Source organism: Notechis scutatus, chromosome 4 (genome assembly GCF_049901735.1).
Source record: "Notechis scutatus isolate UNSWTSFEM ecotype Mainland chromosome 4, rNotScu1.2, whole genome shotgun sequence".
Classification (NCBI taxonomy): domain Eukaryota; kingdom Metazoa; phylum Chordata; class Lepidosauria; order Squamata; family Elapidae; genus Notechis; species Notechis scutatus.
This window is the reverse complement of record NC_142012.1, coordinates 163,918,306-163,945,572: the sequence shown is the minus strand read 5'-3', so window position 1 is coordinate 163,945,572 and position 27,267 is coordinate 163,918,306. Positions and strand designations below refer to the sequence as shown.

The 27,267-nt window shown below is 43.4% G+C and overlaps 1 protein-coding gene and 1 pseudogene across 3 annotated transcripts in view; one reads left to right on the top strand and one right to left on the bottom strand.

The window, feature by feature from the left end:
- LOC113426090 (cytochrome P450 2J4-like) overlaps window positions 1-27,267 on the top strand; it is a 32,995-nt gene that overhangs the window by 620 nt on the left and 5,108 nt on the right. Inside the window, exons 1-6 of one of the 3 annotated variants that reach the window (XM_087965520.1) lie at window positions 15,000-15,280; window positions 15,740-15,902; window positions 18,215-18,364; window positions 18,897-19,057; window positions 20,762-20,938; window positions 25,282-25,423. In XM_087965520.1, coding sequence (XP_087821646.1) covers window positions 15,818-15,902; window positions 18,215-18,364; window positions 18,897-19,057; window positions 20,762-20,938; window positions 25,282-25,423 — 715 coding nt within the window. In that variant the 5' untranslated portion in view covers window positions 15,000-15,280; window positions 15,740-15,817. Of the gene's footprint in view, window positions 1-14,999; window positions 15,281-15,739; window positions 15,903-18,214; window positions 18,365-18,896; window positions 19,058-20,761; window positions 20,939-25,281; window positions 25,424-27,267 lie in introns of those variants that run through there. The other 2 variants (XM_026688422.2, XM_087965521.1) reach the window with 2 other exon arrangements.
- Window positions 9,513-11,493, bottom strand: LOC148131013 (uncharacterized; annotated as a pseudogene).

The following is a 27,267-nucleotide window of genomic DNA, read 5'->3' as shown; positions in this document are numbered from 1 at the left end:
TCAACGTTTTTATACTTTCATCTGTCCTGTTTACAATTTCATATTATCTTTTCTCATAAAACAAAATTTCCCCTGTACTTACTAGACTGGAGTGTAACACCTTTATATCTTTTTTCAAATCTTATTTAAAAATTTAAGTTACATCTTTACAGTTATAACATTCATTTTCTAACCTCTATTTTATAACACATACCTATTTTCAATCGAATTCTGCTTGGTACATTCCCTTAAAATACACACTAAATTCTTAAAAGAAAAAAGTATATATGTATATATATATATATCTGTGTATATATGTATAACAATAGTAAATGGAATAATTATTCTATTCAAGTACAGCTCTGCCATTAATATTAATAACAATATTTTAAATTTCTATTTCTTTTAACAAACATTACCTAGTAATATCACTTTAATCATCTAGTCTTTCACTTTAATCATCTATATTTCATATTTTACTTATTACTGTTTTTAAATAAAAAACAAAACAATAGTTATTAACAGTAGTCAATAAAGTTATTATTCTTATTTAAATTCATCTTATCAACTGATAAAAATCTTCCATGTTTCTTTTCAGTTTTTTTTAAATATTCTTTTTAAATCACTGAGGGCCTTATTCTCTTTACAAACAAATATTCCACTACGCATCAATAGAAATTTTTTCTATCACTTTAATCATCTAACATATTGTATAACAATGCTATCCCATGCACCCTTGCAAAATCCTCTCCTTAAGTTAAATTTTAACCATTCTCTCTGTGTCTTTTAAATAGGTTTATACCTTTAATTCTTGTATGTTTTTCCTGTAACTCTATATCTTGTTTTGTCTTGTGTAGCTTCTTTTCCTTTCCCTCTTTCCTCACTTCTTCTCCTTCCCCCTTTTATTCCCTTTTCTATCTGATTCTCCCTTCTGTGATCCTCCCTTCTGCTTCTTCCTGATATTATGGTTGCTTTTCAAATGGTTGCTGAATATCCTCTCTGGTATTTTTCTAAATAAGGCAGCAGGTATATTTGGACAAGTGTGACAAAAAGAACCGGGGTCAAGCATGATTAAAAACTGGAGCCGGATGGGTCTGTTGGCTCTGAATATTTGGAGGACATAGTTGGAGTTTTTAGATAGAGGAAAGGCTTTTATAGGAGTAATGGAGAAGAAGATCCAGACAAAATTTAGAAGAAATCTCCCAATGGTGTGGTGTGAATTTTTTTGAAGGGATGTCTTATTTGATTTTAAAGGCATTTGTGGATTGATTGCAATAGCAAGGAGTGGGGGGGGGGGGGGAGAGAATTGGTGTCATTTCAGGACACTGGATTTTTTTTTTAGTCCATCATCTGCTTGTGCACATGTAATTTATATGTAAGTTTCTATTTGTTTGCTATGACCTCAAAACAGTAATCAAGGGTAATCAGAGTTATCCTAGATCAATAATAGCTATCTCCCAAAGTATTTTCTCTTATTCCTTCTTTCTCAATGAGCAGTGTTCACTATCATACATTATTAGGCGGGATCACCACTGCACAAGATCGTTTTGTTTCTGTTTTATCACTACCCTTATCTTCCATGTTTATTTGTTTGTTTATCTGTGCTGCTAAATATGGAATGTCTTGCATCCCATTGTGGAGGAGTATGGAGACAGCCTTGAAAAAAACTATCCATTGGGAAAATACAAACTTAGTCCAAGAAACCATGACAGGGTAAGGAAAATGCTAAAGATTGCCCTGCCTTGAGTCTCTTTGGTATAAAAGGGAAAGAAGGAGAAATTTGGTTCGGTTTTCAAGATTCTGTTATTATAGCGTGTAGAATAGAATACTTTATTAGCCAAATGTGATTGGACGCACAAGGAATTTGCCTCCAATGCATAAGTTCTCAGTGTACATACAAGCAGCAAGTGATAAATCATGATCCTAATAAAAAAAAAAATACAATCACCATCAATCATAAGATACAGCAGTCAGTGATAGTCATAGGATACTAAATAATCAACACAAATCATAATAGGATACCAAATAAAAGCAATCCACATAAATCATGAGATACAAATGGCAAAGTTATAGTCATAAAAAGCTATTCAATAGGTTAATAGGAAAGATGAGAATAATAATAATAATGCAGCCGTGCTACCTTAGGTAGTTTGACATCCCACGGCATAAGACAGTGTTGTGGGAATTACTTCGAATTAGCAGAGTGATAGCATGGAGGTGGGGGGAGGAGAATGTCTGGTTGTTTTGGTGTGCAATGTACTATAGCATCGTCCTGAGGGAAGAAGTTGAAACAGTTTATGTCCGGGATGCAAGGGGTCTACTCTGTAGATATTTTCACAGCCCTCTTTCTGTCTCATGTAGTATACAAGTCCTCAATGGAAGGCAGGCTGGTTGCAATTATTTTTTTCCTGCAGTCCTAACTATCCGTTGAAATCTGTGTCTGCTTTGTTCAACTGCTGTGCCAAACTAGATAGTTATAGACAGGGCTGGGATGCTACCGGTTCTGCCCGGTTCTATGGAAGAGCCCAGGTGGGTGGGTGGGCCAAACAGCATCAAACACAGAACTGGTTCGGCATCTGTGTTTGCTGCTGTTTGGCCCACCCACCCACCCACCTGGGCTCTTACCTTATTATTTATTACCTTATTATTTATTACTCTTACTTTATTTCCTGCTTTTTCAACCTCAGCTGCTTTGCGTGGTACAGCTGAGGTTGAAAAACAGGAAAAAAGAGGGTTTTCAAACGGTGTGCCCCCGCGCGCAGCGCTTTTCAGCTGTCCAGGCGGCACAGCCGATGTTTTTTTTTTTACAGGCGTAGTCACCGAACCAGTAGTAACACCGGTTGAACCCCAACCCTGGTTATAGAGATGCAGATGGCAATAATTTTTGTGTAGAACTGTATCAGCAACTCTTTGGGAAGCCTGAGATTTCTGAGCTGGCCCAGAAAGAATATTCTCTGTTGTGATTTTCTGATGACTTTTTGATGCTGGTGTCCATTTTAAGTCTTGAGATATTGTGGAACCTAGAAACCTGAAGGTCTCTACCGTTGATACTGTATTGTCTAATTTTGTAAGAGGTGGTAGAATGGGAGGGCTTCTCCTAAAATCTACTATCATCTGTACAGTTTTGAGAATGTTCAGGATTGTTTCAGCCGCACTACAGGGCCACTTGTTCAACTTTCTGTCTATATACAGATTCATCATTGTCTTAAATGAGACCAATGAACTATTGAATCATCTGCAAACTGCAATACTTTAACAAAGGGATTCTTTGAGATACAGTAGGTGGTGGAGTGAGTGAAAAATCATTGAGACAGCATCCAGCCCTGGGGGACACCTGTGCTAATTGTACAGGTATCTGATGTGATTTTTGCCTAGTTTCACCTGAGCTTCCTATCTATTAGAAAGCTTTTGATCCACTAAAAAGTGTGTTCAGGCACAGCTGGCTGAGTCAGTTTAGTAAGAAGAATATCTGGAATGATGGTATTGAATGACGAGCTGAAGTCTACATAAAGGACCCTTGCATAGGACCTTGGAAATTCAAGATATTGTAATATGTAGTACAGTGCTATAGTAACAGCATCATCTGCTGATCTATTTGCTTAGTAGCCTAATTGCAAGGGGTCTAACAGTGGATCTATGATGGTTTTCAGGTGGGCCAGCATTAGCCTTTCAAAGGTTTTCATAACTACAGATGTTAGAGCAATTGGTCTGAAGTCGTTCAGTTCCTTGATGGAGGGTTTCTTCAGCACTGAAATGATAGAGCGTTTGAAGTTGGAATGGAATAGAATAGAATTCTTTATTGGCCAAGTGTGATTGGACACACAAGGAATTTGTCTTGGTGAAAATACCTTGGAAGTCTTCAGTGGTCGCCAATCTTTTGGACCTCAGGGACCACCAAATTCATAATTTTAAATTCCGTGGACCAGAGACCCTGGGAAAATCCCCCCCAAAAGTCTGCAGGAAAATTCCCCACCCCGTTTTCCTACCGATCAATCATTCTTTATTTGGGATCGCAGGATAACAGCTCCAGCTCCATTCTCAGGGGAAGAGAGAGAGAGACTTTTGGCTTCATGCAAGAAAAGCAGCAGAAGCAACAAGTCTTTCTTTCTCTCCCTCAAATTCTGCCAGAAATGAGTCTTTGTGAGACTTGTCACGCCGGCGCAGCCTCTTGGAGCAGGATGCCTTGCAGGGTCCCAAAGACTCATTTCTGGCAGAGTTTGGGGGAGAGAAAGAAAGACTTTTGCTGCTTTCCTTCTGTGCAGCCAAAAGCAGAAGAAGAAAGAGGCAGAAAAAAGCAGCCTGGTGACCAGGCAAGGTGTGTGGGGTGAGTGGGGAAAGTTCTCCCTCTCCACCCTTCCTCCCCTCCCCTCATTACCTCGTGTTGTTCACAATGCAAGCGACACAAGCCTTGTCTTCCCACAGGCCATGTGGGTGGCACAGCCTTCTGTTCCCGCACAGCCTGGATTAATTGCTTTGGGGGTGACATTTCTCTGCGGACCACCAAAATTTTCTCGTGGACCACCAGTGGTCCCCAGCCTACTGTGTTATGTGTTATTAAAGATGTGGATACAGATACAGATTAACAGAGTTGGAAGGGACCTTGTAGGTCATCTAGTCCAACCCACTGCCCAAGCAGACCCTATACCATTTTTGACAGATGGCAGTCCAGTCTCTGATGAATGGGGGCCATTTGGTCAGCACAAATTCTCAAGAAGGGGTACCTTGTCTGGGCCTGATGCTTTTTCAGGCTTTTGTCTGTGAAACACACCTCACACGTCTTTTTCTGTGATGTGTGTCAATAAAATTGATGTGTGTGTGAATAAAATCGAGATTTAGTAGTTTTACTGAGGTCATGGCTGACCTTAAAGGGCTAACACATACACAATCCACAGTGGGGGGAAATGAGCATTGAGAAAGATATGTGCTGTGAGATGCTGAATAGAAATGGGGGCCAAAGTTTATGTTATATTTTATTCTTGGTTGATCCTGCAATAATGGCAAAAGTAAATGCACATTATATACTGCCAAGTTAGTCTGAGAAAAGCAAACATATATGTTCTTTTCATTATTCTGAATTGTCCATCGTGCTTAAATAAGTTTATGGCTTAGAGATGAAAGACCAAAGATAGCTGAGATGGAAGGAAGAAATCCATCCACAGGTCTTTATTGTTTTGTAGAAAATTAAAGGCGGATCAAAAACCTCTTCCATGATTGCAAAATTGGCAGCAATTAGGCAGCACACTCAACCCAGTCATTAAATTAGCTCATTTGTGGACTCACAGGATGCAGATAGTACACGGGATTACAAGCACAGTTGAGCCCAAAAGTTCTGTTGCAAAGTAAGACAATTGTTAAGTGAGTTTGCCCCACTTTATAACCTTTCTTGCCACAGTTGTTAAGTACATCACTGCAATTGTTAGTAACCTGTTTGTTGAGAAAATCTGGCTTCCCCATTGACTTTTCTTGTCAAAAGGTCACAGAAAAAAGTGATCATGTGACCCTGGGACACTGCAACTGTCATAAATACATGCCAGTTGCCAAGGATTCAAATTTTGATCACATGGCCCTAGGGATGGTGCAATGGTTGTAAGTGTGAAAGAAGGTCATAAGTCACTTTTTCCCTGAGACATTTTAGCTTTGAATACTCACTTAATGAATGGTTGTAAGTTGAGAACTACCTGTAATCAAAATGTTAACTAAAAAGATACTCCTTTGGTCTTATTAGCTGCCAGAAAAAGGGAGTGTGTGTGTGTGGGGGGAAACAGTGCATTCCTTAAGTGCCTAGATAATCACTCTGGCAGCCCAAAGTTGTTGGAGTACAAGAATATTAGTAGAGAGTATGATTGATGACTCTTGGGGATGGATGTGTCCCATTGGAGAATACACAATCCAGGGGGTGGGGGAAGACCAGGGTCAAGGGGGACATGAATGATGTATATTAGTATTGGCTGCATCCAGCTAACACCAACATGGCCACTTCTAATAAATCAATTTTCTTTCCCCTGAGATGCAGCTAGAGACTTATGATTTGAATGGGGGTGGATTTGTTGGAGCCCTGACACAAATGATCTGTCCAGCAAAATTCTAAGCCAGGGATCCCCAACCTCGGGGGTTGTGGCCCCACTACCAGGCTGTGGCCAGTTTGAAACTGGGCCACGTGAGTGAGGGCCAAGCATGCATGCATGCGAAGCTCCGCTCGTGCAAGTAGTGGGTGCTTGTGCTTGCACTCAAACATCTATCCACATGAGCAAAGGGCACTTGGGCTTACACGCGAAGCTTCATTTACATGAGTGGAGCTTCACACATGAGCACAAGCCTCCTCAGCTCTTGTGAGTGGAGCTTCTTGCACACACACAACTGTCTGCCACATGCACAAGTGTGCGTGGGTGCGCACCTGCCACATGCCCCCCTCATGCCAAGCTGGAAAGGTCGGGGAGTACTGTTCTAAGCCACAGAAATTAACTAAGTTCTAGCTTGTTATGCTAAGGCATTTCTCCTTCATCGTCACTTGACTTGGCTAAACATTTCCTGAGAATGTAAAGCTTCCAGCCAGACCTCCCTCCCTGCTTCAGTTGATGAGTTCAACTGAAGTAGGGAGGGAGGTCTGGTTGGAAGCTTTAAATTGAGTGTGTATATTCTGGTGGAGATTACATCCAGAATCAGCATGAGTGTGTGTGCGTGTGTGTGTGCGTGTGGATATAGTTTGGAAGGGATTCCCTTCCTCACCAGTTTCATCTTCCTTCCCTCCACTTCAGTTGGGTGCCCTATGGAGACACGGGCATGCCAGATGTGTCTTCTCAAGAGGCAGGGCTAGGGGTGAAGCCCTCAATGGCTGTGGAACCTGTTTGCTCATCCAAGGTTAGGTCTTTTCGCAATCCTGACATTTATCAACAGATCTCCTGATGCACCTCTAATATTTTGCAAACTGCCTTTGTGATGAATGCTTTGGCAAACGGAGTTTTCGTCAGAAACTGCCCACCAGTTTTAAGTTTCTGGGTGTTACCATAAAAGAGGACCTGACCTGGGGTGCTCATATTGCAGCACTGGTCAAAAGGGCCCAGCAGAGATTACACTACCTGAGACTTCTCAGGAAAGAACAACTGGATGAAAAATTGCTGGTGACCTTCTATTGTTGCACCATAGAAAGTATCTTAACTTACTGCACCTCAGTATAGTTTGCCAATTGCACAGTGGCAGATAGGAAAGCGCTCCAGAGGGTTAACGTCATTGCCCAGAAGATCATTGGTTGATCTCTACCCTCTTTGGAAGAGCTTTACAGCTCCCACTGCCTTAAGTAAGTTCAAAACATTCTCAAAGACCCATCTCATCCTGGACACCCCTTTTTTGAACTATTACCATCTGGCAGACAGTACAGAAAAAAAAAACCAAGCACAAATAGGCTGAAAAACAGCTTCTATCCCAGGGCAGGAGCTCTCTTGAATTCTACTGTATAGTGCAGTGTTGGTGCGGTGTCTGGGGTTTTTGGTTCAATGTGTGGGAGGGTGACGGATGTGTGTTTGTGTTTATTTTCATGCTCATGATGTGCACTGAAGATGGTGTTTGATTTCGTTGTATGAGGTGCAGTGACAATAAAGTAAACTAAACTAAACTAAACTCCCCTGACATGCATTTTTTCTTAGCTACTCAGAAGAGTTTCTAAATATGAGGTGTAAATAAATAAAAATAAATAAAAATTCTTACTCCTGTTAAAAGCTATTATTATCTTTTTACTGTTATGAAATTTGGCACACACAAACACATACACACACACAGGAAGAAGGTGGATCCTCCTCGCTGACGGACCGTAGATCACAACTCTCTGTGGCTGTGGTCCATGCTCTTTCGTTGGAGAGCCCCGATCATTATGATTAGGAGCTGAAGCTGCCTTGGAGGGGTGGCGGAGTAAGGGGAAGCCGCAAGCCAGGTTGAGGGGAGCCGCATCTCCCCTCCTGGGCTTGGTCTCCCCCCCCAAAGACGAATGCAGTGGTGGTTTAAAATGGCCACCCCGAAGAGGAGGACTCAGCTGGATTAAGCTTTGTGCAGGAGGGAAGAAAGAGGTGGATAACATCTGAACTGGGACAACTGGGCAATACAACTAAACAAAAGTACCCCGGGATTAAGGTAACATGGAATTTTTAAGAAAAGAAAAGTGAGTGGCGAAATTACAAAGGGACAGGAAAAAAAATAAGAAAATATTTTTGACAGCTAAGCGGGGCTTTGAACTGGGAAAGGAAGAAGCCAGAACTAAAGATTTAACTAAATTGGACTAAAATATTTTGGCAATAAACAGGCATAAAATAAAGCTGGACTTAAGATTGTCAAAAAATAATAATAATAAAGTTTACAAATTGGAGACTGGACTGTGCTAGAATAGTGAGGTTTGAAAAACCCTAAACAAAAAAATAGGGGAAAAAGGTGAAGACTTTGTATAATGGAGAGTGCCACCTTTTGACAAAAACTTGAGCTCAAACAAAAGGGAAAGCATACTGTTTCTGAATGAACTTGTGTGGATATAACACTAAAGAAATATTGTTTCGCTCCTTCCAAGAAATGTCTCCATGTCAATAGGGCCCAGCGAACTGCAAAAGCTTCCTTTTCCCAGACGGCCCACCTCCTTTTGGTTTCAGTTAGCTTACGGGAGGTGTAGGCACAGGGTTGTAAGGTTCCCTTCTCATTGATTTGAAGTAATACCACTCCAATGGCCACATCACTCGCATCGGCTTGGATTACGAAAGGGGCATCCATGTCGGGGTGCTTTAGCACTGGTTCTGCAGCGAACAGTCGCTTCAGCTTTTCAAAGGCGGCTTGGCATTCCATGGACCACTCCAGTGGCTTGCTAGGCTTTGGTTTCGCCTCCCCCTTTGTTTTTAAGAGATTGATGATAGGCATTGCTATTTTAGCAAAAGACGGGATGAATTGCTGGTAAAAGTTGGCAAATCCCCAAAAACTTTGAAGTTGTTTTCGGGTGCGCGGTGGGGCCCACTCCAACACAGCCTCCACCTTCTCTGGATCCATTTCAATGCCCTCATGTGAAATGCGATACCCCAAATAGTCAATTTTCTCTTGATGGAACTCACATTTGGACAGTTTAGCATACAATTTAGCGGCTCGCAGTTTCTGTAGTACTGAACACACCAGTTTCACATGTTCATCCCAAGTTTCCATGTAAATAAGGATGTCATCAAGGTAAGCCAAAACCCCCTTGTATAAATGGTCATGTAACACCTCATTGATCATCTGCATGAATATGGCTGGAGCCCCTTGTAGGCCAAATGGGAGAACGTTGAACTGGAAACAACCCATCGGGCAGTTAAAAGCGGTTTTCCACTCATCTCCTTCTTTAATTCGAATTCGGTAGTACGCTTCTCTCAAGTCCAACTTTGTGAAAATTTTCCCTTTAGCCAAGTGGGCTAGCATGTCCTTCATCAGGGGGAGGGGGTACACATTTTCCACGGAAATTGCGTTCAGGTTTCTATAGTTCACTACCAAACGCTTGGAGCCATCTTTCTTTTCACGGAACAGCACTGGGGCCGCTACCTGAGGTCTAGCTGGTTGGATGAAACCACGTTTCAAATTTTTATCGATAAACGATCTCAACTTTTCCAATTCCCGTGGTGTCATCGAATATAGCTTCGGTTTCAGGAGCATCACCCCAGGCAAAATTTCAATACTACAATCTGTTGACCAATGAGGGGGAAGTTCATCTGAAGCCTTTTCACTGAACACTTAAGTCCCAATATTCTTTCGGAATTTTTTCCTCCCCCTCCAAGTCCTCGGTACCTGTGGAGGCTAGCTCAACTGGATTCTGAAGCTTCTGCTGGGATCACCCTTCCCCTTCCGGTCGCTGATTGGTGCGTATGCGCAACGACCCCTTCCTCCAGTTCACATGGGGATTCCACTTCCGGAGCCAGGGAAATATCAGAGTTAACGGTTGCTCCATCCCAGGGGTCACAATAAAACACAGAGTCTCTTTATGCTCCCCCATGGTCATTTCTAGGGGTTCCGTTATGAAACGAGCAGGGCAACCTCCCACCACTGATCCATCCAATTGGCAAAAGGCTATGGTCGTTTCTAAAGTTCTCAGTCTGATGCCCATTTCCTCAACTACTTTCATGTTGATTACACATCTCGTGCACCCAGAGTCTAACAAGACCAGCATCTCCCCTTCGGCCCCTGAAGTGAGTACTCTCAATCGTACTGGAATGGTTATGGAGCCCTTGTTTGGACTTACCAGGAAGTCATCTTCTGAGTCAGATTCACTTTCTTCAGGGGAGGTCAGAGGCCCCAGCTTCTCTCCTCCCGGAGGGGCGACCTCTACAACCTCCCCCGTCTTTAGCATGGTTTCAAGAGGCCTGGCTGGGGTTTTTTCAGGCTTCCTCCCTCCTTTATGCGCCCCCTTGGGATCCAGCTTGACCCTGCACTCCACAATCCGGTGGCCCTCCTTCTCACATCGGAAACAGGCAGTGGATTTGGATCTTGCCACCACTCCTCCCTTCGGGGGTTTTGAGGCCTCTTGGAAACGTGGGGGGGATGGCTTGCTCCATCCAGAGCCCCCCGGCGTCTGCTTTGGGTCAAATCTATTTCCACTTCTTCTGCCAGCAAGTACCACATCTGCAAATCATTGGGGTCCCTTCTGGAAATGCACCTCTGGTATACGTCTTAATTTAGCCCATCCTTGTATGCTTCTATCAGGGCTCTCTGGGACCAGCCTCGGATATGGCACGCCAGCTGTCTAAACTCTTGGGTGTAGTCGACCACTGACCTCCTGCCTTGATTTATGGTTTTCATTCTGATCCTGGCCTTTTGCTCTGCCAGCAGGTCTTCAAATCTTGCCTGCAGCGCGGTCATGAATACGTTATAGTTCAGCAGTTGGGGGGAGTTATCATTGTACAAAGTCACCATCCATTCTGCAGCTATTCCCTCCAGGGCCCTGGTAACACATCTCACTTTGGCTGCTTCAGAGGTGAACTCTTCCCCATATTCTTCCATATAGCTCCAAACTTGTGCTAGGAAGAAACCCAAGTCTTTGGGATTTTCCCCAAATTTCACTTCTAACGGAGGCAGTTTGAGAGCTTTGCGTCTTCTAAGGATCACACCTCCTGCTGGGGGCCCCGGGGCTGCAGCTGGTTGCTGCGCTGGTGCAGGCTGAATTATGGGGGTGGGGGCAGCTTGGCTGCTTCTGGCTGAACTTGCTCCCCCTTCCCCTTCATACCTTGATGCGGCGTGGGGTTGTACAAATGCCTCATTAAGAAGATGCCTGGCTTGATCCAGTAATAATTCTCTCCTTTCCTTCTCTTGCCATGGCTCCTCTCTCCCACACCTTCGGGTAATGACGATTCCAGGAGGGGGGGGGGGATTTTCGGGATCTTTCCAGCCAACCCCCAATGACCATCTGGGTTTCTCAGCTGGAACCTCTTCCAGGGTGAGGTCCGCTAGCAATTCAGCTGCTGGCACCTCCGGTATCAGCAAAGATTGCCCTCCCAGGTCCTCCTGGTCGCTAGCTGAAGATGACATGGTATTCAACCCCCTCGGAAGAAAACTGGATATTTTCTCCGGGTGGGCTGGTGTGAGATTCAGAATAATGTCACTCGGTGCTCCATTCAAAATCCAAGAAAGAAATACTTAGACTCCATAAATTAGAGAAAAGAATTCTTTTACTGAAAAATGAAGTGGTAACATCAGTAGGATTCTGAATCTGAGAAATTAGGCGCGCAGATCACATATACAAAGTGATGGAATTGTTCCCACCCCCCATAGTTCAAAAGATTCTTCCAATAAAAAGTTCTGAATATGATCGTGTGGACATCTTCAGGTGGTGATGAGGCCTCTGTCTGTTGACCTTGGCATATTTTGATAAAGGTTTGCAGCTACACAGAGAAAAGAAAGCTAAGCAAGAAATAGAAACCTAAAAGCAGGAATTTATACTCCCCCCCACTCCTCATTTACACAACACAAGAATGTAACACCTCCAGCTCTCTTCCCAGACAATATCCCCCCTCCTTCCTCCATTACTCATGGCAGCCAAAAGATGCAAAGCAGTAGTAGAAAATCTTGAAGGCTGACAGGCTGAGTTTAGCCCAGCTGTCATACCCAGGGGTGGGATGCTATCGGTTCTGCCCGGCTCTATAGAACCAGTAGCTCTGAAGAGCAGCAGACACCAAACCGGTTCTGTGTTTGCTGCTGTTTGGCCCACCCACCTGCCTGGGCTCTTACCTGTCCTTTATTTCCTGCTTTTTCAACCTCAGCTGCTTTGCGCAGCACAGCTGAGGTTGAAAAAGTAGGAAAGAAGAGGCTTTTCGAACGCTGTGCCCCCGCGCGCAGTGCTTATCAGCTGTCCAGGTGGCACATCTTAAGGTTTATTATATGCGTGTGCAGGGTGTAATACGCAAAACATAATCACCAAACCGGTAGTAACATTGGTTGAATCCCACTCCTGGTCATACCTCAAATCACTGTGTAACGATGTTGTCCAGGAAACCCACAGTCTCTTCAGGAAGAGGGCACTGAATGCAGCCATGTAATGAATGTTGTTGCAACAAAAATGAAGCAGGTGAAAGGACAATCTAAGCATTCCAGCCTGGCAACTTCTTGTTGTAAGAACAGATTCAAATCTTATCATTTTATGTTAATTATTGCAACCATTTGGCCCACAACAACAGTATGGGAATGAAAACAACTAGCTAATAAATCACACGAGTGTCTATTCTCTTCTTCCTCCTCCTCCTCTAAATTCCATAGGATCTTCTGCTACCGATAAACCATTATTAAAATATTGGCACAAGGGACAATTTCTCTGTGACTTTGATGCATGTATGTTTGATTTGATGTTTGACCAATACTTGAATACAGCTCATCAGTCTGGAACCCACATTATGTATCTGATATTAACACAGTTGAGAAAGTCCAGAAATATTTCACAAGAAGAGTTCTCCACTCCTCTACTCGTTGTAGAATACCTTATGCCACCAGACTCGAAATTCTAGACCTAGAAAACCTAGAACTATGCCGCCTTCGGTCCGATCTAAGTATAGTATATAAAATCATACATTGCAATGTCCTACCTGTCAATGAATACTTCAGCTTCAACCATAACAACACAAGGGCAAACAATACATACAAACTCAAGGTAAACTGTACCAAACTTGATTGCAGGAAATACAACTTCAGCAACAGAGTGGTCAATGTCTGGAATACTCTACCTGACTCTGTGGTTTCTTCCCCAAACCCCAAAAACTTTAACCTTAGACTGTCTACTATTGACCCCACCCCTTTCCTAAGAGGTCTGTAGGGCCGTGCATAAGCGTACCAATGTGCCTACCATCCCTGTCCTATTGTTTCTTTTATTTTTTTTATTTTTTATTTTTCTTATATGTATCCATGTATTCATAATTATGTTTTTACTTATACTTATTATCTTGTTAGCAATTGACAAATAAAATAAAAATAAATAAATGTTTGATTTCTGTCTAAATCTCAAACAGGGTAAACTTCATATCTATAGCACAGTGGTGGGATTCAAATATTTTTACCACCGGTTCGGTGGGCATGGCTTGGTGGTCATGCTTTGCGTGCATGCAAACACTTTGCACATGTGTGCACACCAAACATGCACTTTGCACAGTCGCAGAGGTGTTTGCATAGGTGCAGAGGCATTCTAACTCACCTCCTGCAAGCCTGCATGATCCCGGTCGCTTCAGCACCTGCCGTGCAGCACTTTTCTATGCTGCACAAAGCAGCTGCGCTTCAAATTCAGAGGATAAAGCTGAGTATGGAAGCCAGGGCAGATGGATGAGCCCAACAGCAGAGCAGTGGAGAGAAGTGGTTTAGTCTCCACTGCTCATCGCTGCTACTGGCTCGGCAGAACCGGGCCAAACCGGTAGAATACCACCACTGTATTGCACCATCCCTTAAAATTCTGATATGGACTGAAAAAGCTGTATCTGCAGTGAATAACTGGTGGACTTTCAATGAGGATATGGTGAGCTGGATATCCCTGAAGGGATGAAGATGGCATTATGGCCAAGATGACCAGCTAGAGGGTGGCAAAATCTCTCTGGGGAAGGGAAAGAGCGTGGGATTGCCCATATGTATCTTGGACCACTGCTCCTTGCAAGTAGGCTGCAGCAACCAAGGTTTTCATGGTTGGCTGGTAAGCTGGAAGCCAAGAGGTTCCATCTCTGTCCACATCTGTAATATAGCCTGCAGTACATAGACATAAAACATGGCTGAGCTTCATTCCTTAATCACTTTTAGAATAGCTTTTTAAGCTGCTTTCAAATAATAAAAACTTTTCGAATAGCAAATGACATCCACAGGGTAAGTTTCCTCAATTCTCAGCAAAAGAAATTTCAAAGAGTTAGCAATTTTTGCTAAGCAAAAGTGTGAACAGCAAATAAAGGTCACTGGAGTATTGCTTTTGGCAAATAATAAATAGATTAAGAGTCTAGATGGACTTCAAATGAATTTTGAAATAAAATGAATGAATCCTTCCTGTGGGAAAATCACACAATATTATGAATTTCAGAAAAAAAATGTGATAGGAAGAGACTTTGAAGATTGGATACCATAGCTAAAAGGAAATAAGGATTACAATTAACCATTTGACCTTTTAACACAGAATGGAGAAATATACCTTATCACTGAATATACTGAGGACAAATGTGAACAGTGATCTCAGAAGTTAATTTTAACAACGTCTGCCATCATAAATAGGCTTTGTGTGAATGATGTTATGGAAGAGGAACAGGTTTTACTGGATAAGACTGAAATAGATCTGAATGTGAATTTAAAAATGACAGGCCACAAGAATGATTTGGAACAAAATGAAATACTGGGTCTACAAAGGAAACAAGCTGTTGTTTTAATAATTGAAAAGAATGTATAACCAATTAACCAACCAGGAGAGCAATTTGGGTAATTTTATTATATTGGATTTACAAAGGACACTTGTTAAAATTCAAAAGGACTTGATCCCCCATTTGTGTTAGAGACAACTTTTAAGGCACTTCCAGGTTGAAATGATTATCTGATGATATCACTGTTGTTTGGGGATGCCCGTGGAGGCACCTTTCATGTCCCAATCAAGGAGCTGGAGCAAATAACGGGAACTTATCCCACTCCACGATAGTACTCGGGTCTCGAACTTGGGCTTGCTAACTTCCAACCCAGCATCCTTACTACATGAGCCACCACATTCCTAGAAAAACTTGATGAAAAGGGAGAAAGAAGAAAAAGATCAAGATTGATAAAACTAAAGGGAAAGATTATAAATGTAGCTTTTTTTGGAACAATGTTAAAATAGGTATGTTATTATTTTTGGTAACCCTTGTTGGACTTTTGTAGATGAGAACTGAATGATGAGGGCTTAAGGATTTATTTATAGATAAGAGATGTGATGTGAAGAGTTTGTTGTATTTTAAGGTAAAATGATAAGCTATTCAATTTTTTTATACTTGCTAGATGAAAGAAGTTACTCCTTTATATTTCTTTTCTTTTATTTTCTTTTGTTATATTCTTATTTTTTCATCAATTTTTCTTTTACAGTATTTCATTATTTTTATTTTTACTTTTCTGCTTTGTATTTTTTCTCCTTCTCTTTTATTTTTATTCATTTTATCTGTAATATCTGTAATATTTAATACATAATTTTTAAACAAAGAAATGAATAAACACAGATATTTGGAAAGCAACAATATTTTTCACATAACACTTAACTCTTTTCCTGCCCTGTCTTTGTCCAATATTTTAATCCCATTTACAGCTTAGAGACACTTACGGGAACATCTTCACCTTTTGGATAGGACACACACCGGTGATTGTGCTAACTGGATTCACAGCTATGAAAAATGGATTAATTAATAATTCTGAAGCAATGTGTCAGCGACCAATGTTTCCTTTTTCAAAAATTCTGGGAAGTGGAAAGGGTAAGTAGACAGAAAACACATGCTTGCTGCTTTCAGACTTTTTATACAGGGGTAGACCTTTATTTTTTATTGCCACCAAGATAACTTTATGTGAATGTTTATATTTGGTGAAAGATTAGGGTAGGCTGGCTTCAATGGTTTCAGGAGATAGGGATTTTGAGGATGAATAGGTCAAAGCTTTGGAACCCAGGTCTCAGATCTTGCTGTAGAATATAATAGAATAGAACAGAGTAGAGTAGAGTAGAAGAGAAGAGAAGAGAGTAGAATAGAATAGAATAGAATAGAATAGAATAGAATAGAATAGGAATAGAATAGAATAGGAATAGGATAGGAATAGGAATAGGAATAGGAATAGAATAGAATAGAATAGAATAGAATAGAATAGAATAGAATAGAACAGAGTAGAGTAGAGTAGAAGAGAAGAGAAGAGAGTAGAATAGAATAGAATAGAATAGAATAGAATAGGAATAGGAATAGGAATTGAATAGAATAGAATAGGAATAGAATAGAATAGGAATAGGAATAGAATAGAATAGAATAGAATAGAACAGAACAGAGTAGAGTAGAGTAGAAGAGAAGAGAGTAGAATAGAATAGAATAGAATAGAATAGAATAAGAATAGGAATAGAATAGAATAGAATAGAATAGGAATAGAATAGAATAGGAATAGGAATAGAATAGAATAGAATAGGAATAGAATAGGAATAGAATAGGAATAGAATAGGAATAAATAGAATAGAATAGAATAGGAATAGAATAGAATAGGAATAGGAATAGAATAGGAATAGAATAGGAATAGAATAGAATAGGAATAGAATAGAATAGGAATAATAGAATAGGAATAGAATAGAATAGAATAGAATAGAATAGAATAGAATAGAATAGAATAGAATAGAATAGAATAGAATAGAATAGAATAGAATAGGAATAAAATAGGAGCTGGAAGGGACCTTGGACTTCTAGTCCAACCCCCCTTCAACCTATACTATTTCAGATAAGTGACTGTCTAGTCTCTTCTTAAAAACCTCCCACGATGGAGCACCCACGATTTCTGAAGGCAAGCTGTTCCACTGGTTAATTGTCCTCATTATTAGGAAATTACTCCTTAATCCCAGGTTGTTTCTCTCTTTGATTAGTTTCCAAACATGGTTTCTTATCCTGCCCTCTGATGCTTTGTAGAATAATTTGACCCCCTCTTCTTTGGGGCAGCCCCTCAAACACTGGAATTCTGCTATCATGTCACCCTAATTCTTCTTTTCCTTAGACTAGCCAAACCCAAATCCTGAAGCTGCCCTTCATATGTTTCAGTCTCCAGGCCTTTGATCATCTTAATTGCTCTTCTCTGACCCTTTGTCCAAAGTCTCAACATCTTTTTGTGCAATACTGCAAAATTGGTTGCGGTATTCCAGGTGTGGTCTCACTAGGGTTTTATAAAGCCGTACTAATACTTCATGTGATCTTGATTCTATGCCTCTGTTTATACAACCCAGGATCGTGTTAGCTTTTTTGGTTGCGGCTGCACACTGCTGGTTCATATTCAAGATCACCATAACTGAGATCCAATCAGATGTTGCGATTGAAAGGACAAATCAAATAAATAAAAAATAAATAAATAAAGGGAGATGGGGTTCAGATGAAGACCAAGGCCCACCCCCTCCTCATCCTAAGGCACACAGGGAAGAACGCAGGAGAGAGCAATGTGGATTGTGTGGCTTACGAGGAAGGAAAGGGCCCCGATTCCCTTCACAAGGCACACATCTGGGGATGGAGTTTAAAGGAGAAGCATTTGGGAGGGGCATTTGTCAGGAACAAATGCTAAATTCATCTAGTATTGTGAGGTTAGCCTGCATTCCTGACATTCCTTCTGTTTGTGTGAATTATTGTTGTGCTTCTGTGTGATTATCTGCCTTGCTGGAATTATTGGACTCATTATCTTTCCTGCTGGAGTGATTGATTGCAGTAATTCTACTTACAGTGTTTGTACTGGAATATCTGCAGCCAGAGGCTGTTATAGGTTCGTGGGAGAGCTTTTCTCTAGGCCAGAAAGTAACCGGGACATTGGGGGCAAAGTTGGAGCAAATAAATGGACTCATACTTATTTTCTGGCTGTGTTGCCTTTGTGCCACACCCCGGGTCATCACACACTGAATCTCACTGTGTGATTTTGAGCTGATCACTCTCAGTCCAACCTACTGTACAGGCTTGTTGCTGTGGGGAAAAATGGAGGAGAGGCTGTGATTTCCTCAATGTAAAGTGAAATATGTCTCTAATAAAAATAATACATTTCTAATGATGGCTCATGTTTGCTTCAGGCATCATGTTTTCCAATGGAAAAACTTGGAAACAGCAGAGACAGTTTGGAAAGTCGACCCTGCAGAAATTGGGAACAATGAAAAAGGGTCTGGAACAGCACATACAAGAGGAGGCTAGTCAGCTGGTGAAAACTTTTGCCCAGACCAAGGGTATGTAGCTGATGGCTAAAAGGTTAGGGATCCTTGGATCCATTCGGTGGGAATGATGCAGTTTTATTAGAAGTCTATTGTAGTCAAGCATAACCAGTACTGAGAATTGAATGCCAAAATCCCCAAGTTCACCTTTTCCTTCCTAGAACTGCCTACCATTATCGATCCTTTCCATAACTAATCAGGTTCAGGCAAGATGTTTTCAGAATGGTCAATTCAAATGTAGGTTGGTATGCAGCTGCCTTCTTCTCCCAGCCGGGTAACCTTGAAGCAGCATCTTGAGGAAATTCGGCAGCTACTTTCATTTTCCCCCAAGTATCTCCCCCTCCCATTCACCCTCCCCAGAATTCATGCCAAACTGTCCCTGCATGGCAGCAAAGCACAAGCAATCATAAGGTGGCAGCTGGTAGGTAGTCTTTCTCTGGCTGCCCACTGTTTATTTAGCAATGGCAGGCATTTTGCTTTACAGAATATTTTTTCCCTTCTACCAGCTTTATTGTGTTTGTAATAGATTTTTAACTTCTGGGTATAGGACAACCACTGGATCCTTTCCTACTGTTCATGCATTCAGCCTCCCAAATGATCCACACAGCAGTTTTTGGAGAAACTGTTCTCAGAGAGGATGACATGTTCCAAAGGCTTGTTGAACACATCAATAACATTACAAAATGCCGAGGTACTTTTGGAGAAATGGTAAGCAAATAAAGTAAATGAAAGCTTTTCTCTCTTCTTATTGCCTTAGAATGCATGGCCTTATAACTTCCTGGAATGCTTTATTGATCCATTTTGTCCAATGCTATCTATAGCACAGATATAAATATATCTTCAAATGCAGAGGGAAAATCATACAGAATACAGAATAACAGAGTTGGAAGGGAACATGGAGATGTTCTAGTCTAGCCCCCTATCCTGGTTTAGACAAATGGCTGCCTAGTTTTTCTTAAAAGCCTCAAGTGTTGGGGCACCCACAACTTCTGAAGGCAAGCAGTTTCACTCATTGATTGTTCTTACTGTCAGGAAATTTCTCCTTAGTTCTAGGTTGCTTCTCTCCATGATTAGTTTCCATCCATTGCTTCTTGTCTTGCCTTCTAGTGCTTTGTGGCAGTCCCCCAAATATTGGCACTGTCAGGATTCCGGCAGTTACTCCAATTAAATCATGAGCCTCAAGCCACACTTCCAAAACTAAAGAGGATTTGTTTGAAGTTAACATTCTACGTCTGGCACTAAGCTGGGCATAGTGAAATCTGAGATACGTAATTCACTGTCACCCTTGATCCTGCTTCCCGCCTCCCATGCATCAGCCAATGAAAAACGTCCGTAGCCAAGAGTCATCAATCATGCTCTCCAATTAGATTTTTTTTTCATGGCAGAAGCTTCAGCCATCTAATCAGTCTTTGAAGAAAATATGAATGGAATGTACTTTCGATCCCACACTGTTGCCTGCTCTTTGAAACTCATAAAACATTTTATATACACGTTTTATAGTTGACAGGCACACTGCTATCATGTCACCCCTAGTCCTTCTTTTCATTAGACTAGACATATCCAATTCCTGCAACTGTTCTTCATATGTTTTAGCCTTCAGTCCCCCCTGCCCCCAAATCATCTTTGTTGTTCTTCTCTGCACTCTTTCCAGAGTCTCAAAGTCTTTTTTGTATTGTGCTGACCAAAATTGGATGTGTATTCCAAGTCTGTTTTTACCAAGGCATAAGTTATATTTATCACTAGATGATAACCTGGTATTGCTCGGGTATTTATTTATCCCTATATTAGACAGCAAAATCCTGTAGTCAGGACTCACACTCTTGTACTGTCTCTCGCGCAGTGTCGCAAGTCTTCTATTCCTCTCCTTGGGAGTTTCTTGTCTATGCTGGTGTTTCATTTTTTTGATGGCGCTTGGCCAATTGCCTGGCATTTCCTTCGAGGGCTGAGGGAATCCCCTTGTGGAGTACTGGAGTACTGTGAAGCCGTTACCATGGCAAGTCCACTGTGCTGTACAGTAGAAGCCATTTTAAGGCACATATCCCCGAGGGGTTTTAGGGGTATCTTACTCCCACAGTATTTGTTTCCAGAGGGTAAGGCATCTGTGTACCAAGCTTGGATGAAATTGCTCGAGGCGTTCCAGAGTTATGCTGGAACACACACACACACACACAACACACACACGTTTATACATATATAGATTGTGTTATCTAGTTGGGTGATGAATAGCAGAGTTCGAAGGGAACTTCGAGGTCTGCTTCTCAAGCAGACGACATGCCATTTCAGATGAAACATCTACAAGCAAATAACCAAGCACAGAGAGCACCGAGAATGCCACACGGTGACTTATATGTTACATGTTCAAGCTATCAGGGTTATTGAGAATTGTAATTAAGATTATTTCTCTTCCTGCAGATGTATAACATCTTCCCTTCACTTGTGGAATACCTCCCTGGGCCTCACAAGACGGCAGTTTCCTCCTTTGAATTTATGATTTCTTATATCAAAAAGAAGATGGGAAATTCTAAGAATTCGCAGGCCTCTCATGAACCACAAAGCTACGTTGACTTCTATTTAGCTCACATGGATGATGTAAGCTTCCATGTTTTAATGTGCAAAACCCGCTTGGGCCTACCTAGTTTTTGATTCACCGAGCCCAAAACATTGAACTTAGCCCAGTAGCACAGGGATATAAAACTTCTTTCCAATGTAGGAGCAGGAAGAGCAGAATTAAAAAACTAGAATTTGGCTAGACACAATTTCAAGGCAAGACAAACTGAACTGAATTCAACATAGTTAATGCATATGGCCCATCATGAATATGTTTTTCTAAAAGACAACCAGACTTTCTTTTTTCTTTTTTCCCTTGAAAACATCTTGCTTCTCATCCAAGAAGCTTCTGAACTGAACTGAAAAAGTTTCCTGAATGAGATATGAAATGTTTTCAAGGAAAAAAAAATAAGAAAGTCCAGTTACCTTTTGGAAAAACACTTAATAGATAATCAGAGTTGGAAAGGATCTTGTAGGTCATCTAATCCAACCCCACACACAATCGGGAGACCCTACACCATTTTGGACAAATGGCTGTCAATGGAGGGCCAGCCGAGGAGGAACACCTGGAGTGGATCGGCTGTGGTGTGTGTGTGTGTGTGGGGTTACGCTGAAGTGGGCATGGCCATGTGCCTGCCGATAATAGCAATAACATTTAGACTTATATACTGCTTCACAGTGCTTTACAGCCCTCCCTAACTAGTTTACAAAGTCAGCCTATTGCCCTCCAACAATCTGGGTCCTCATTTTCCCAACCTCGGAAGGATGGAGGGCTGAGTCAACCTTGAGCCAGTGAAAATCAAACTGCTGGCAGCAGGCAGTTGGAAGAATTAGCCTGCAGTACTGCATTCCAACCACTGCGCCACCGGAGCTCTGGGATAAATGTCTTGTTCTCCATGCAGATAGGACACAATAGTGCTATGGTAGATCTGTTCTTTTGTACATGACTGCCACCCAGTGGCAGTTAAGCACAGAGGATGGGTGGCAGAGAATAGCAGTGAGAGTTCTGTTCAGAAGATATTTTTGGGTGGCCATCTACAAATTTGGAATATACAGTGTTGCTAGCATTTGCTTCTATTTCTCCTTTCCACCAGCTGCTTAACAGTTACCTAAAGGCAGTGTTAGATTAGATCAGGAGTGTCAGACTCAAGGTCGGCGGGGTGCTTAAATTTGGCCTGTGGGGCCGGCCTGGAAATAGCAAAACAGGCTGAACGTGGTGCCTCTGGCAGCGATGCGCCCCCCCATCCCATTTTTAGTCTGGACAGCCGCCTGAAGCACCCTGTCAGCCAAAATGGGGCACGGGGAGGCCACACAAGCCCCTCCCATGCCCTGGACAGCCTCCTGCAGCCCCCTGCTGGCCAAAACAGGGTGCAGTATGGCTGCGAGGCCCCCCTACCCCATTTTGGCCAGCAGGGGGCTGCAGAAGGTGTCCATCCCATCTGCCCCCCCCCTCCCCAGCCAGCCCACAAAGGATAACTACAATGCTGATCTGGACCTCGAAGAAATCCACTTTGACACCCCTGGATTAGATAATCCATCCAGGTAAGATAGACATATTGTGAGAAAAGAATTCTCAGGCTAAGAGTGAGCCAGGCATTCTTGCCAAAAGAAAAGTCTGCCTCACTTGAACCCCTTCCTTGAATCCAGTCTGAAAATGCAACTACAGGAGATAGTCCTTGACTTATGACCACAACCGAGCCCCAAATTCCCATTGCTATTAAGCAAGACAATTGTTAAGTCAGTTTTGCCCCATTTTCTTGCCACACTTGTCAAGTGAATCACTGCAGTCATTAAGTTAGTCAGAGGGTTATAAAGCAAATCTGGCTTCCCCACTGAGCTTGCTTGCCAGAAGGTTGCAAAAGGGGATCCCGTGACCCCAGGACTGTCATAAATATGAACACCCGCTCAGTCCCAGCTGGGGTTCTAGCCAGGGGTGGGATTCCATTGGTATAACAACCGGTTTGGTGATCACGTGTGCACTTTGCATTTAAAAAAGGCAAGCCCATACTTACATTCAACTGCAGCCTCTGTGAAGAAAACAGCTGAGGCATGGCCAACTGCTCTGCCGCGTGAATCAGCTGTGCTCTAAACAAAGGCATAAAGCACAAGGAAAGAGCAGGGACGGACGGGCGGGCGGTCTGACTTCCTCATCACAGAGAACTGGTTCGGAGCGAGCTGAACATCAGAACAAGGGGTTCACCCAAACCAGTCCGAACTGGTAGAATCCCACTGCTGGGATTCTAGCTATGTCTGTAACTACACTAGAGTAACTTAGCTTCAGGGATCCCTGCCCTAAAAAAAACCCTCTTGATTTCTTAACTGCAATGCACTCTATGGAGGAAACTACTCAGTCCTTAAGTGAAGTAGCTAAATGGAGCCATATAACAATGATCCCCAAAGTGCTGGATAGTTTGCTATCACCTATCAAGTTCAATTTAAATATTAAAACTGGACTGCACAGCCCTAAGTGGCTTAGGATACAAAAAATATATTCTCCAATATGTATTAAGATCTATTAAGAAGATCCTGTTCCTCATCTTGTGGATAGATTTGGGGTATACCGTGTTTCTCCAACAATACGACCTCCACCAATAGGAAGGCCCAGCATGTTTTTTGGGCATAAAATCAAATTAAGCCCCTCCCCCCAAATTTAGGCCTATTTTAAAATATGCAAAATAAGGGGGAAAGGCGGGGAGACTTGCCGTTAGGAGCGCCCGGCTGGCAGGAATTTCGCCACCAGCCGCCACCATGGCGGCGGAGAGCTCCTACTCCCACCAAACACCTTGCGCAGACACCTTTGGCACCCCCGCTGTTGCTTTCCCTTGTGCCCATTACGCCACCACGTTTGGAGCTGCCGCTTCCGTGTTTGGAGTGCCGTTGCCATTTGGAGCTCCAAACGCGGAAGTGGCAGTTCCAAACATGACGGCGGGCGATCTTTTTATTTTGGTCCGTGCGAAGTTCAGACCGAGCAAGAGAGGAGACTGCGATGCCTCCATCCGAGATGGCAACCTCACTAGTGGATCACAACGTGGCTGGAAGCCCGAATCGGCGGGATACGATGGCGATCTTTTTGGAGCGAGAGGAAAGGGAGAGAAGAGTTGCGAGGCGTAATTTGCAGGAGGAAGTGGGTGTACCCCATAGCAGGGAGCCCAAGGAAGAAGGGCTGGTAGGCAACGGAGAGCATCCCGTAGCTCTGTAAGCAGCCTAGAGACGTGCCCGGGAAGAGGCGCAGATGCTGCCTTGTGGTCCCCAAGCCAACTGCGTGCGCCGCCTTTAGTTATGTGCGCTTTGGGCATCTCCGTGTGATCGCGACCCTGTCCTTTCCACCTGGCGCCCTTGCTGCTTTCTGGCTCTTTAGCAAGGCATCGCGGTCTCCCTCTCATGCTCGTTCTGAACTTCGCGTGGACCAAAATAAAAAGATTGCCCACCGTCATGTTTGAAGCTTCCGCATTTGGAGCTTCCGCCACCATTTGGAGCTCCAAACAGCGGCAGTGCTCCAAACACGAAGCCGGTTGCTAAAGAGCCAGAAAGCAGCAAGGGCGCCAGGTGGAAAGGACAGGGTTGCGATCACATGGAGATGCCCAAAGCACGGAGCGCACATAACTAAAGGCGGTGCATGCAGTTGGCTTGGGGACTACAAGGCAGCATCTGCGCCTCTTCCCGGGCGCGTCTCTAGGCTGCTTCCGGAGCTACGGGACGCCTCCGTTGCCTACCAGCCCTTCTTCCTTGGGCTCCCTGCCATGGGGTACACCCACTTCCTCCTGCAAATTACGCCTTGCAACTCTTCTCTCCCTTTCCTCTCGCTCCAAAAAGATCGCCATCGTATCCCGCCGATTCGGGCTTCCAGCCACGTTGTGATCCACTAGTGAGGTTGCCATCTCGGATGGAGGCATTGCAGTCTCCCTCTCTTGCTCGCTCTGAACTTCGCGCGAACCAAAATAAAAAGATCGCCCGCCGTCATGTTTGGAGCTGCCACTTCCGCGTTTGGAGCTCCAAATGGTGGCGGCACTCCAAACACGGAAGCGGCAGCTCCAAACGTGGCGGTGTAATGGGCAGAAGGGAAAGCAACAGCGGCGGGTGCCAAAGGTGTCTGCAGCAAAGGTGGGAGTAGGGAGCTCTCTGTGCTTGGCCATGATCACCCGTTAGGAGTGGCTGTTGGCGAGGATGCAAGGGGGGGAATTAAGTCACCCCCGAAAAGACAGCCTAGCCGTCTTTTCGAGGCTCAAAAAAAAAACAAGGCCCAGCCTTATTATGTGAGAAACACGGTAATACAGTGGTCATGAATCCCTTCTCCGAAGTGACAGTGCTGTACAATGGTTGGAATTAAGGCTGTTTAACTCTGAATATCTTGGACTTCAGTTTTGTTTTGTTCATCCGATCCACAGGAGAAAAAGGACACCACCTCAACTTTTCATGAAGACAATTTGATCCAAGTTATTGTTGACTTGTTCCTCACAGGCACGGACACAATAGCTTTCACCCTATCTTGGGCTCTGTTTTTTATGGGGATTCATCCCAAAATTCAAGGTGAGAAAAGCCCGTGGTGAGAATTCTAGGCTCTCCTCCCTCCTTTTTTTTTTTTAATCTCTGCCTTTAGATCTTCCAATTCTGGGCTGTCCAAGGGAGGTTGTTGAGATTCTGTCCTTACGGCCTGGAGGTCATGTGGGTTTGAAGGGGGAGACATTCAGTGGTGGGATTCAATTTTTTTTTACTACCGGTTCTGTGGGCATGGCGAGGCTTGGCGGGCATTGCTTGGTGGGCATGGCAGGGGAGGGATACTGTAAAATCTGCATTCCCTCCCCACTCGAGGGGGAAGGATACTGCAAAATCCCCATTCCCTCCCCACCCCACTAACCTGCTTTCCAGCTCTGTTCTCCTGCACAGGGCAACAAAAACAAAAAAAAAAGACCCAGACAATCACCCGGGACTTGGGAGGCAGAGAAGTTTTTTATTTATTTATTTGATTTGTCAATCACTTACAAGATAATAGGTATAAGTATAAACATGAGTAAGAATACAGGAAATAGGTACGAATAAATGGGGACAATAGGACAGGGACAATAGGCACGATGGTGCGCTTATGCATGCCCCTTACAGACCTCTTACGAATGGGGTGAGGTCAATAGTGGATAGTTTAAGATTAAAATAAGACCACACCTGCATCCAGTTTTGTTCACCACATTATAAAAAAGATGTTGAGACTCTAGAAAAAGTACAGAGAAGAGCAACCAGGATGATTAGGGGACTGGAGACTAAAACATACAAAGAACAGTTGTAGGAACTGGGCTTGGCTAGTCTAGTAAAGAGAAGGACCAGGGGAGACATGATAGTGGTCTTCCAATATTTGAGGGGCTGCCACAGGGAGGAAGGGGTCAAGCTATTTTTTAAAGCGCCTCTAGGCCAGACAAGGAATAATGGATGGAAACTGAACAAGGAGAGATTTAACCTGGAAATAAGGAGAAACTTTCTGACAGTGAGAACAATCAACCAGTGGAATAGCTTGCCCTCGGAAGTTGTGAGAGCGCCATCACTTGAGACTTTCAAGAAGAGATTGGACCGCCATTTGTCAGAAATGGTGTAGGGTCTTTCCTCTTTTTCCTCTCCTTCTCCTTTCTTTTCTCATTTCTCTCTCTCTCTTTCTTCCCTTTCCTCTCTTATTTCTCTCTCTCTTTCTTGTGGGGATACCCTCTGCTAGTGAGTGGAGCGGTGCCACTGGTGGCATTGATTGAAAAGTGTTCTCTGGGCAATTTTAAATCTCACACAGGGGACTTATCCGCATGGAGGATGCTTTTCAATCAACGTGGCTGGTGGCACTGCTAAGCTGGAGGAGTAAAGAAGCTCAGGGCATGGGAAAAGGGGGCAAGGCCCCACCGAATCTTGCATGCCCACTCCGGGGATCAGGCTTGGAGAAAGCCAGAGTGCCCTCACTAAAGATACTTGTCCCTCAGCTGGTCAACCTGCCTGCTCCACGCACCTTTGCTGTGCTTTGGCCAAGCCTGGCCATTCACTTGAGGAGGTATCCCCACTCATGCGCATCCTCCTGGTCCCGCAACAGCCAGCCAGGGGGGCGCATGAGGAGGAGGTTGAGGGTAATCTTTGGGGAAGTTGCCACTGTGGCTCATGCTCGTTCCTCAGCTGCAGGCCTGTCCCCCTTTCCATCGTACCCTCCTCCTGGATCCCATTCCCCACCCCACCAGTCCTCATGTTAGCGAGGTTGGTCTCGTCCACGGCCAGGTTGGGTCAGTGTCTTGGGACAGAGAGCAGGTTGCATGACCGGGTTGGCAGGGAGACGCAGGACAGGGGTCAAAGAGCCACATGCGGCTCCGGAGCCGCAGGTTGCTGATACCCATTCTAGTCCAACCACCTGCTTA